Source organism: Nanorana parkeri, unplaced genomic scaffold, assembly GCF_000935625.1.
Source record: "Nanorana parkeri isolate BGI_ZX_2015 unplaced genomic scaffold, ASM93562v1 scaffold570, whole genome shotgun sequence".
Taxonomy (NCBI): Eukaryota; Metazoa; Chordata; class Amphibia; order Anura; family Dicroglossidae; genus Nanorana; species Nanorana parkeri.
This window is the reverse complement of record NW_017306838.1, coordinates 60,992-73,300: the sequence shown is the minus strand read 5'-3', so window position 1 is coordinate 73,300 and position 12,309 is coordinate 60,992. Positions and strand designations below refer to the sequence as shown.

At 40.6% G+C, this 12,309-nt stretch overlaps 1 protein-coding gene across 1 annotated transcript in view; it reads left to right on the top strand.

The window, feature by feature from the left end:
* Positions 1-12,309, top strand: part of TMEM159 (transmembrane protein 159) — a 59,894-nt gene that overhangs the window by 28,733 nt on the left and 18,852 nt on the right. Inside the window, exon 3 of the mRNA XM_018562298.1 lies at positions 4,588-4,756. Within this exon, the coding sequence (XP_018417800.1) occupies positions 4,588-4,756 (169 nt within the window). The remainder of the gene's footprint in view (positions 1-4,587; positions 4,757-12,309) is intronic.

Genomic DNA, 12,309 nt, shown 5'->3' with positions numbered 1-12,309 from the left:
AACAACAACGACAGATCATTGGAATATTTGCTGATAATGTGACATACAGCTGCCTGAATCTCAAAGTGGCAGTTCAGTTAAACATAAATGTCAGCAAAGCAGCATACTGTAAAATGTTTTACAGACTTAACTGCTGAGGATTTTTTTCATTTATTTATGCTTTTTGGGTTGCTGAAAATAGAAGAATAGTGCAGCACAATTTAAAAGAAAGTATAAATTTTTCCTTCCTAAGAAAGGATAGTTGGTAACCCTCTACTAAACCCAGAGTGAAGAATTGTACATCGTACAGAAATATAATTTGGATTTTGAAGAACCATAACATTGAACATATTACTCTGACCTTTCACACAGAAAATAAGTAGTGTGTGAAAGAGAAGAGATAGGTATCATTATAAACTCAGCATGTGGAAGGATGAAATCTCATTGCACTGTGAAAAATACATTTTTAGACATTTAACGATATCAGAAAAACTAAAACTGTACCCCATGATCCTGTCATGAGGTTACTCAAATAGGTTGTTTGTTCCAGAGGACAATATGGCTGTGTGAGTGAGACACATGATTTTCACATTTATTAAAAATTTAAAGAAATACAGTTCTGCTTAAAAAAAAAAGGAAGAAAATTGCCTTTCGACAGAAGAAAGGGAGTTATTTTAAAAGATCTTACAATTGCTCTGTGTTTTTATTATAATGAATAGCTAGTTAATTTTTTTGGATGATCCGCTAATGTCACTGTCTAATAAGTGAGAAGGAATCTCCCAGTATGGACATAAAGAGCAATGAAAAACAGAGAAGACTAGCCATACAATTTTAAGATTTTTCTCGTTCAACTCTGCGGAACAAGAAAAAAAAAGTAGAAAAATCACTTGTTTCCCCATCCATGCTAAACAGAATCTCCCCTGTATGTCTTTCAGAATACCTGAACAATGACTGCAGCTGACTGACTGTAGCCTCTATTCAACCCACATTTTCTTGCCTAACAACTTCAGTTTTCAGATCCAAATTTGTCGCGCCAGGTGGTGGGCCATTCATGTATAGAATTGTGCCTGATTCAGCAGGTAACGGGCAAAATTCGATTTGTGTTTGGCCATCTTAACTCTTCATTAACCCCTTGTGAAATGGCCTGTCCGCTGGCGCATTGTTCTGGGAGGATGTACTTGTACGTCCTCCCATGAACGCATGTGTACATGCGGCCGCTGCTCCCACTGTCAGACAGTGGAGAACAGTGGCTTTAGACACAGAGCCGATTAGACTGGCTCTGTGATCGCTGTGATTGGTTATCACAAGCCCTCCCATTCCTCTTATGTCAGAGGCAGGGGAGAGTAAAGGAAATAATGAATGGAAGAGTCATCAATTCCTTGCTTCCTAGAGTAAAAACAAGCTGCGGCAGCAAAACAAGAAAATAAAATAAAATGTTTAACTCCTTCACCCTCCCTCCTCTCCTATATATTTTAGTCTCATACTATCTCTACTCACATGTGTATTAACCCCTTCATATCTTTTATCCCTTAGCTTTTATGTACTTTAACCCCTTCATCTCCATTCTCCCTATATGTGACCTGCACATCAACCACTTCACCCCTTCCTTCCTCTGTCTATGACCTGTACTTTTTTTTTAACCTTGTGCACTATTACCATGTTTTAACCCCTTCAATACCAGCATTTTCCCACAACTCCCAAACCAAACTCTGGGTGGACCTGGAACAATCATTTGCATATGTCCCTTTAACCAATCTCCCTTGGTGTACCACTTCTTTACCTCCACAATTACAATTCCACCCCACCATTGGCCCCACGGTCATGATTGCACGGTTCATTTTTAAGGGAGGTAGGATCTCTCCCTTTCCTTCACCTCTCACTCCCATTTTAGACAATCTGGCATTCCCACCGGGAATAGGTGCCCACACGTACCCGGCGCTACGGAAACTTGGTAAAGATAAGGCCAAACACTTCCTGACTGACATGACTAGACCCTCAACCAACACTCTCTGCACTAACCCGGATTATGGCCCTCTTGATTTTTGGTCAGCAGTGCAATTGTCCCATTTCCTGCACACGAACCCCGCAACGCGACACCCCTGTAGAGCCCTTACACCATTTGAGCAACTTTGCTCGCAAGATAAGCCTTCCCGACACACTCTTTCCCTCTGCTACAGATTGTTGATCCAATCACCGGACCCAGACCACTTGTGGTTTATATCACGATGGGAGGGAGAACTACAGACCAGCTTTACCCCGGAAGCTACGGAGAAGTTACTCACACTCTCGTACCGTTCTTCGATTAGTAATAGATACCAAGAGTCACTCTATAAGATCGTAACTAGATGGTACTGTACTCCACAGTCCGACGGTTTTGGGAACAAGTGCGCGCTCTCGCTCAGAAATTTACGGACGTCCCAGGTGCCTGAAGACCCGACCTTCTTTCTCCTCCATCATAACACCATGCCGCTGCACTCCTATACCCACTCCTTGATCAGACACGTGGTAAATGCCGCCCGGGCATGTATTCCTGCACTGTGGAAGAAACCCGAAGCCCCCCTCATAAGTCAAGTCCTAGACCGTATCCATGATATATACATCATGGAAGATCTCACGAACTCCATTAAACATACCTCTGCCTCGGTCGCTCAAACCTGGTTCCCCTGGTTGGAATACATTCGGTCCCCTGACTACCCTACCCTTAGATAGGAGAACGCTGACCTGCTCCTGAAGGGGAAACATTTCCCATCTACTCCATGACCCTCCTGTTTCCCCACCCTTTTTAGGTATATGCCCTACTACCATCTCTCTCTCTCTTTAGTGACCTAGTATTTTTTTTTTTTTTTTCCTTCTCTTTCATTTTCCGTCACTTAACCCCTTACCCACACAACCTACTCACATTCACTTGCCTAACACTGTGTTTTTTTTTTTCTTCTATTGTTCTGGTTTGTTTTGTTGTGCACACTAAAGTTTTAAAAATGACATCTCTTATGCATGCTATTGACAGGATGTCGTTTCACTTAGGGATAGACCCACACACCTCCCTCGGATCCACAGAAGCGCTCATAAGCACTTGGACACTTATATGTCCCCCTCTTGAGATACTTACGGGCCAATGACTAGCAGAGCAGGGGGAACACCCTCCCCTTATTTTTTTCAACGTTTTTAAATATTTTATTTTGTTTACTTTGTCCTATACATCGCAATGCATTTGGTGTATTTTCTTGATGACCGCCCGAGAGAGCAACTATTTGCTACTTATGCACTTGTTTTTCTCTTCTTGTGATCACCGTCAAAGCTTTTAAAATATAAAATAAAGTGATTTTTTAAAAAAAAGTAATTTAAACAGTTTTTTTTAAATTTTTTTGGTTTTTTTTTTTTTTTTTTTTTTTTTTTTTACTTTATAATATTAAATATAAAAAAAAGACTGTTAAATACCACTAAAAGCAAGCTCTTTGTCTCCCCAAAAAGATATCAAATAAAATTTTGTTAGTGTTGTTTGACACAGGAATTCTTACCCAAACTTGCACAGTGCTGAAAACTGAAAAATGACCTGGTAATAAAAGGGGTGTAGCATGCAGGTAATGAAGTGATTAATCTATTCAAAAAAAGTTGGGTTTCAAAAGAAAAAAACATTTGTGAATGTATTTGTTTGTCCTGATTGTCATAAAAAGTAAGGTTCAAAATCCCTACACATTCCCTTTTTTAAAGTGCACTTTTTGTAAAATCATTCTCGACAAACTAACTGTATGTGCTCAACAAGTATGTCATGACCTCCTTCCTGTGTTTTATTTTTTTTTTACTTGTACAAATGCTGGACTGCTGGTAAAAATGTTTTACAAAAAGGATTTCCACACCTGCCTCATAAATAGGATTGTGCAGGGGTTGTAAGTTTAGAGTCCATCAGTGTCCTGTTATTCATTGCTTAAGCCCTGATGAAGGGGGTTCCTGACCTTTGAAACACGTTTGATGTGGAGATTTTTTTGTCATTTGTGAAGCCAATAAAGTTTTTTTGGACTCTTGAGACAATTGCCTTCTACAGTTTAATAGACTTCATATACATGGATTTCTCATTCTGGGTGTCCTCTTCCCGTGGAGGTCCCTTTTTTCTGTGAAGAGTTGCCAAAACTGAGCCATCAGGCCCAAATATTTAATCTATTTGAGAAAGTTTGTGGTCCAGAGCATCATTCCCAATACCATTGCATTCATTCACCCATAATAGTAAGAACAGTATTTTAAATGTTGAACTTTATCAAGGATGCACACTACACTAGACTATAAGTGGAAGCTGAACTCTTGCTCCTCACTCTACTAAATACTGTAAAAAACAGCAGGACAGCAATTGCAGGTGGGTAGCCTTCCATTTCCTTCCCTTACCATTTTGTAATTGGCTGTTCAAGTTGCCTGTTAGCATGCAGTAACAAGCAAGGAGGAAATGATAAACCACTGTAACAGATGAATCTGATTGGGTGACCTTTACTTGTTTTGAATACCATCAACTGAAATCAAAAGAAGCTTTTATGTGGATGTAAAACCGCTTCTAGTGTATATTTGATTTTTCTGCTGTAGTTTTAGTATTTCTTCAGTCTACTACTTTGCTTCACTTAGGTGGTCGCCTTCATGAACTCCCCCGTTGGACAGTACTTGGATGAGCACCCATTTGTGTCCCTCTCGCTTCTGGTCTTTATATCGTTGTCCGCAGTTCCATTAGGCCTGTTTCTGACTGTGATCGTTGGTACAGCAGTAATTGCATGCCTTGGGGTCATAATACTTGAAGGTAATTGCCAGCTTTATGCTTTAAAACAGACAAAATATTATATGCAATGCTACTAACTATATGTAACGAGTACCTGGCATCCGGAAATGAGAAATAACATAGCACAGATGGGCATCATTTAGACCTAGTGAATATTGATCCCTACAAAGAGCATTTGACTGTAGACCAGTAAAGTAGCCTTATACTGAAATGTTAATTTAAAAGTGACCCTATACGTAGCACAACTGTACCTTAACCCTTGCGCTGCCAATGCTTTTTTTGTGTGGTTTTTGCACACATGTGTTTATACACATTTTAGGCCTAAAAATTACTTTAAATGCCCAAACATATATTTTCTGAAAATAAAGACCCTGTAGAATACAATGGTTGCAATTTTTACATCGCACAATATTAGCGCCAACTCTTTATCAAACCCAAAATTTTTGTTAAAAATGCACTTCCCCAAAACACAATATATAATACACATTTTTTCTAAGACATAAAAGATGAAGTTACGATGAGTAAAGAAATATCTAACATGCCCAGGTTAAAAATTGTGTATGTCCGTTAAACGGCGACAAAATACGGTACCCTAAATTGTCCATAGGCGACGCTTTAAAAACCCATACATATCATCAAGTTAGAGATATCAGTGGATATTGGCACTAAAATTATTGCTCTCCCTGGCACACGTGGCAATACCCAACATGTGGCGCAATCGTTTTGTTCGTACCTAGGTTCGCCCAACGCTAATACGTTGGACGGAGGACTTTTAAAAACATTTTTTTCATTATTTTTACATTTACTTTATTTTTTTTAAACCTTTTTTTTCCTTCTTTTTTTTTGTACTTTACTTAATTGCTATCACATAGGGGAGCTTACCCGTATGTGATGGCTTATTAGCAGTGATCTCTTTAAGGTGATATTAGGGGTCAATCAGACCCCTAATGTCACATTTTCACTCCAAATAAGCTATTGTAGTGTAGATTGTGCTCCAATAGCGTATTGCCTGGCTTCTGCAGCTGGGCAACGATAGCTGATGGGCTGGAAGTGATGCAACCAGCTTCGATTCCAGTCCCATTCAGCGGGGAGATCAGTGAATGGATGTTCGTCTGTCTCCTTCCCCGCTTCCCGCTGACACCCGGCATGCCGGTCCTGGGTCTGCTGGAGGGACAGTGGAGCCTGGGAAGCAAGGCGGGGTTGTCGGGTGGGGGAGGGGGCATGCCCTGCACCGATCCCAGGAAGTGCTTTAAGTCACATTTGAGAAAACCCACACTAAGTTTTTTATGGATTACTTTTCACACAGCATGCCTAAAATAAGGAAAAACTATTTTTTTAAATATGTATATTTCTTTCTTTTAGGTGTGTCTGTGTAGCAGACCATTGCAAACTTCTCTCTCAATATCAAATGACAGAAAACTGTCTGTCCTCATATAAAAAAAATAAGGACACTCTGAGCTTCCTCTTGTTCTTCTTTTTTTTTTTTGTTTCAAATTCTCTTTCTTTTCACAAGATAACAGAAAAAGCAAGTGTACAGCACAAAAGAACAAAGTTTACGATCACCACATAAACAAACAAACAAACAGATGAGGAGATAGCCCTAGCCAACAAAAATCCCCAAGCTAGGGTTCATCCGGAATCCCCTCTCTGCACCCGCTTCCTTGCATACTCAGCGACGAACTGCAAGGTCAGGTATGGGCCAAGGAAAAGAGAAGAGTAGTACAGATGTATAAAGGAAAAAGAGAGGAAGAGAAAAAAAAAACACAACCCCACCTTCACCCTCCCTCCCACAAGAGATTGGGCACTGATGTATAAAAATGTGTGAATGCTTTAAGTCTGTTTTTAAAGTAGAGCTGCAGAAATGAGAACCCAATCTATATCGCAGACTCCTACCAAACCACACCCTAAGGCCTTGTTCACACCAAATGCAGACCAGATCTGCACGAGTTTCTGCTAATGCAGTGCAGTGTGTTGTGCCATGTTTTTGATGCGTGTTGTGCAGTGTGTTCCGTGTTTTTTTGTTTAGTTTAAAATGGGCTTTCAGTGCGTTCCAGGGTGTTTGCATGTGTTTTTGATGCGTTTGCATGCGTTCCAGAGCAGGTAAAATAGGGCTTGCTGCAGTTTTTTTTACCTGCTCTGGACCTGCACGCTGCGGTGTGAACTAGAGTACAAAATACCATTGGAATAAATTGGACGCAGTTTTGATCAGGTCTGCTCTGCACCTGGAACGCGCTTGGTGTGAACAAGGCCGTATACAGGGTCATTGTTCACCCTTTCCCCCTACTGGATGCTAGTTCGTTAGCTGCAGCGAAAAGGGTCGGGGCAGCACCACAATGAAAACCCTGTAAATCTTAGGCAATCGGGAAGAACCTGTTTTAAAATGCTCCCAACAGCTCCGTGTGCGTTAGAACGCAGTCGGTCTATATTGCTTGGACAATATTATCTCTTCCATTTCCTGCATATGATTCACCTGTGCAATCCATTCTCTAACTGTTGGTTGATCAGGCAAATGTCAGTGTGGAGGAATCACCGTCTCAGCCGCATTTATCAGGTGATTTTGTAAAGAATGCTCGTAGACACCCACAGAACCTGCATGGGCATGTAACAGAAACACCTCTGGTGTATAAGCTTAGTCACTTCCAGTGATTCTCAAGACCAGGCTGTTGCCTTTCAAAATGGTTGTATTCAGGGACATGACACATACAATGTTTCTAAATCTTTAACCCTTTGTTAGGACATACTGTGTTCAAATCTAGTTTACAAATGATAACGAGATTTGCCAGCACCGTACAGACCAAGTTAATTATGCTATCATTAACCTGCCCTGCCACCCTGAATGCAGCCTGCTTTGTGAAATACTTAGCTTCCTCCCTGTTTTAGCAATAGTCATTGTTAGGCTGTGCCACGCCAGACAAGACCTTTGTTTGGATAATGTCTCCGCTGTTTTTTGCTTGATGGCTAGATGGTGCTATCAGTATGACTCGCCCATAGGAGCAGGGACATGTTTTGAGCAAAGGCCACACACTGAATATTGCTGGAATTGGGCAGAAGGAAAATACTTTATGTGGCAGGTTGCAATCGGGGTGGGGGCATTAAATAAATAAATATCTGTACTAAAGGTGTGGTTGTCCATTAAATGTTACATATTGCTGTATTAACAGTCTTGCTGGGTCGAATAATTAAATTCTATATTTAAAAGATTTTAGCAGGAAGATCGCTGCACATGTTCTCAGGTCACACCACTTCTCTACTAAGGCCTACTCATAACTGAAATATAATATTTGTTTAGATGGGAGGACCAAGAAAACAGTATTTCCTCAGTTAAGGTTCTGATCCACACATTCAAGTCAAAAAGTTTTAAAGCTATTTCAAATGCTGAGTAAATCACTTACAAAGGATGTGAGTCCTTGATGTTTAAAATTTTAGTCTTCTGCAGAATCAGCTGGTACCCTGAGCACTGGCTCTGATATCCTGTTTTCCCTTGCAGGATCCTATGAAGCCACCCATGGGTGTGCTAGTAAACTGTGTGTGTGTGTGTGTCCACAAACACACAAGCAAAACAAATGGCAAACACACTCACCAATTCATAATCTTTAAAGTAAGGTGCACATGGAAGGGCTTTACACAATACACATGCTTAAAGGCACGGGGACACACCAGAAGCCTCAGACATCACAACGGCAGCTAACATCAGCGTGCATTAAGGTGGAATGGGCTACCTCCTGGTGACCCAAGATGGAGGCTCTCACAGATTAGAGTTAGGACCACAATACACAGATGGGCCTTGACAAAGCAGTGTGGCTTCCAAAAAATGAACCCTAAAAGTTAGACCTGTGTAATTTGTTTTTTGCAGGCTAGTTGGCAAGTGTGCTGAGAAACGTTTTCCTTTTGCAAAAACACACAGGCACAGCAAGGCACTCCCTCCTGCTCCCAGATCTTCCTTTCTTCCTTTTTCAAGCTAGTAGATGGACAGCTGCTGGAGACTGTACTGTTCCTCATGAACTTGTACTCAACAGGACGTTCAGGAAAGCTGAGCTGAGAGCGTTGGATCCAGCTGTTTGGAAACATAATGACTGTGGTTTTGGGCAAAGCATTTGGGCAAGTGTTTGCTGGACAAAGTATATTCATTTGATCTGGATTCATTATTGAAAAGATGTTTGAGCATTTAATACTACTGTAGCACTCCCCCTTCCCCAGTCAGTGCTATCTTAATATAGGATAACACTACAGGTGGCTCTGAAGGGGTGATCTACAATAAACTGGACTAACGAGTCTCCCTGTCTTTCCTCTATAAGAAACCTCTACTATGGATCCACAGCACACCAGCACACCTTGAGTTGGTTTAAGAAGTTTTACTGGACATAGAATGTCAGATATCCGCACCAACAGACAAGCAATGCAGTACTTCATAAAACAAGATACTGCAAACAATAGGTTTCTATCAGCTGTGCAGATGACTGTGCACCAGTAATGAATGTACTGGCAACAGGCTCCTTACACAGAATAAGTGGTAATACTGAACTTTGTCTCAGTCCCCATGTCCCCGGGTACCTAACCAACTGGCCAGTGGTCTTATCTTTGGCTAGCCAATGGTGGGGCCCAATGTAAGTAATGTGGAAGTCCGTGTTAAGTGCAATCAATAAGCGCAGGCCCAAGGCCTCTCGCCTAACAAGGAGGGAGTCTCACATCCAGGGGCTTCCATACTGCAAGAAGATGTCCACCAGGAGAAGATCAACCCATGATGCAGAGACAGGTCAGCAGGTCCTGCTGGTAGAAGAAATCCCGCTCATCCAATATGGTGTCTGCTCGTTTCGGCCCGTCTCCCGTTCACAGTGACGACACAGCGGTCTCAGACGTCCCTCTGGTTTGTCCACTTGATCACCTCATCCGGTATCACAGTCTGCTTTCTCTCTTCCTCTCTGCCACGGGCAGGGTAGGTAGGGACTCTGGATACAGGTACAGCAACCCTCTGGTGCGCAGCAGCCACCTACACGGCCTGCTCTCTCGACCTCCACTCAGGGAATGCCGCCAGATGGCCCTCCGCAACCAGGGTGCCTTTCCCACTGCCCCAACAGTATTCTGAGATATGTACTCCTGCACAGGCAGTCCTGATTATCTCCTCCTGGGTGAAGAACTCATGTCCCATCAGTCTCTGGTTCCCTCAGACCCCGGTCAGTTGCAACATCAAGGTTTCCTTTCCTTGTTTATATACAGTGTATAGTTTCTTAGTAATGTAATTTGCAATTCAAAGATTTATTGTTCCTATTTCCTGGACATAACATGTGTAACAGATGTTCTATGCTATAATATGATTCTCGAAATATATGGATATATATTTATTTAATTTCACTAATTAAACATTGCTCCATATGTTTCCTAAGGCTATTCTATGCCATTCTCAGTTTGTCACCACTGATCCACAGTAGATCTAGCTTGTAATAATTGAATGCACAAGGATTAAATATTCTGCTGTCATACTTGGAAGACACATTTGTCTTTTCTGTAAACCAATTTGCTTTATTGCTTTACTAGCAAACAAGTGTTTGAGTGGGGTGTAACTCCCCACTAAGGAATTCCTACTGATAAGAAAAAACTGCTGTAGGATCCAGCAAACCACTGCTGAGTGCCTATGCCACCAAGTCCAGACTTTATATTCAGCATAGGTAAGAAGCTCTCTTTCCTGACACCCTGTAACTAGTATCCCCTGCACAATGATTCCAGCTGCAACCGTTTCTTCCCTTGTAGCCCTTACAGTCCTCTATTCCCCTGATGATGGGGGATAAGGGGGAAACTGGCAGTACATAGTTGAGCAAGGTGCTTCTAAAGGAAGGATCTTCATGGAAGTGGGTTATCCTTTATTATATGCATGTATGTGTAGCACTCACACCCGAAAGAGTCACTGAATATGAACTAGGCCTCTCCTACCTGTTTTGCCAGCCACCGTCCCTTTTTTTTCAGCTCCAGCAACACCGATACTCAAGAACAGAACAGGCTCAAGTCGTAGGGTCTTTTTTAGCATTTATTGCACAGTTTTTTAGGTTGTTAGCCATCATGGGCATCTTGTCCTTCAATTGCATTGTAATGTCTTCCTTATATTGTAAAGTGCTGCGCAAACTGTTGGCGCTAAATAAATCCTGTATGATAATAATAATTGTTATTATTACAGCTCTATAAATATACAGATTTATCTAAGCAGTAATGCCTACACACAGTATATCTAAACAAATGGTCCTGATTTGATTCATTGCTCAAGTGTATGCAAACCAGGTCAAGAACAATGGAATTCATCCCAATTCTACACAGTATGTTCAGGGAATTATCTTGAGAGCTGAAAGCAAGTAAGTGCACTCACTGGATCGACAGCCTGATTGCTTTTGGTCAACTAAACGGTACAAGATATTCAATCCCCATTGTCCTTAACATAGGGAAATGCATTCAGTTTAAGATGTTTCGTTTTTGCTTTTACTCAACTCAATCACTTTATATTTGTTTCCCATATTTTTTAAGGTAGCCAATTATCGAGTATTGATTTTTCTCAAGTTCTTTAAGGTATATTATTACGTATAATAATATAATTATTATGCATAAGGTGTGAGCAAAGATTGCGTACAGTTTTTATTGTTATTCAGCAGTTATTTTCTAAGAATTTTCTATTCATCTGCTGTAATACATGTTCAAGGTGGCCATACACCTTACAATTATCTAGAGATTTTTGCAATCACATTTTTTGTTATTGTACAACTGGCAGACTTTTGTCTTTCAAGCAGGCTAGTCATTTTTTGTCTAGTTGGATGAAAATTGACAGGTTAGTGGTGTTGTTGTACAGCAAAAATCTCAAGATGAAAATCTGTCCTTTCAATCCAATGAAAATCAGCAAGTTAGTGGTGCTGATGAGCCTTAATTGTGAACTACATTGGTCTGTGCATGATGGGCTAGTTGAACGAAAATTGAACAAGGGTGAGATGTAAGGACAAAAAAATGTTGTACAATGGTTGTAAGGTGTGTTGTTTAAATTATTTACAAATATCTGAAAAGTCTTAACTTTGTAATATTTTTACCCCTTAGATTTACCAGATTCTTATGATTTATGATAGGATAAGTAACCATCACAAAAAAATATATTAAATCCTGTTAGGAATTTACCAAAAGGCATATTGGAAATAAAGTTTGACAAATCTGATCAGACTAAAATTAAACTTTTTATTGCGTTACTTTGTCAATGGTAGATGTAATCAGATCACCACATTTATGGTCAGCTTTAAAATGGCCCAGTCAAGGCCTGGACCTAAATCCAATGAAAGAGCTGTGGCAAGACTTAAAAAAAAAACTATGTCTGCCAATGTTCCTCATCTATTCTGACAGGGCTGAAAAAAATAGTCCCAAAAAATAGAAAAAAAGTTAGTAGAAATTTGCCCTATAAGATGTGCAGATGTATTTTGTAGCCTTGGGTGGTTCTACTGAACATTGGCTTGGAAGGTGAATAGTATGCAGCCAATAACTGCATGTTGTGTGAATGTGTTGTGTGAATTAAATAGTAAAATTCCAATTAAATCCATTTTAATTATAGGTTGTAG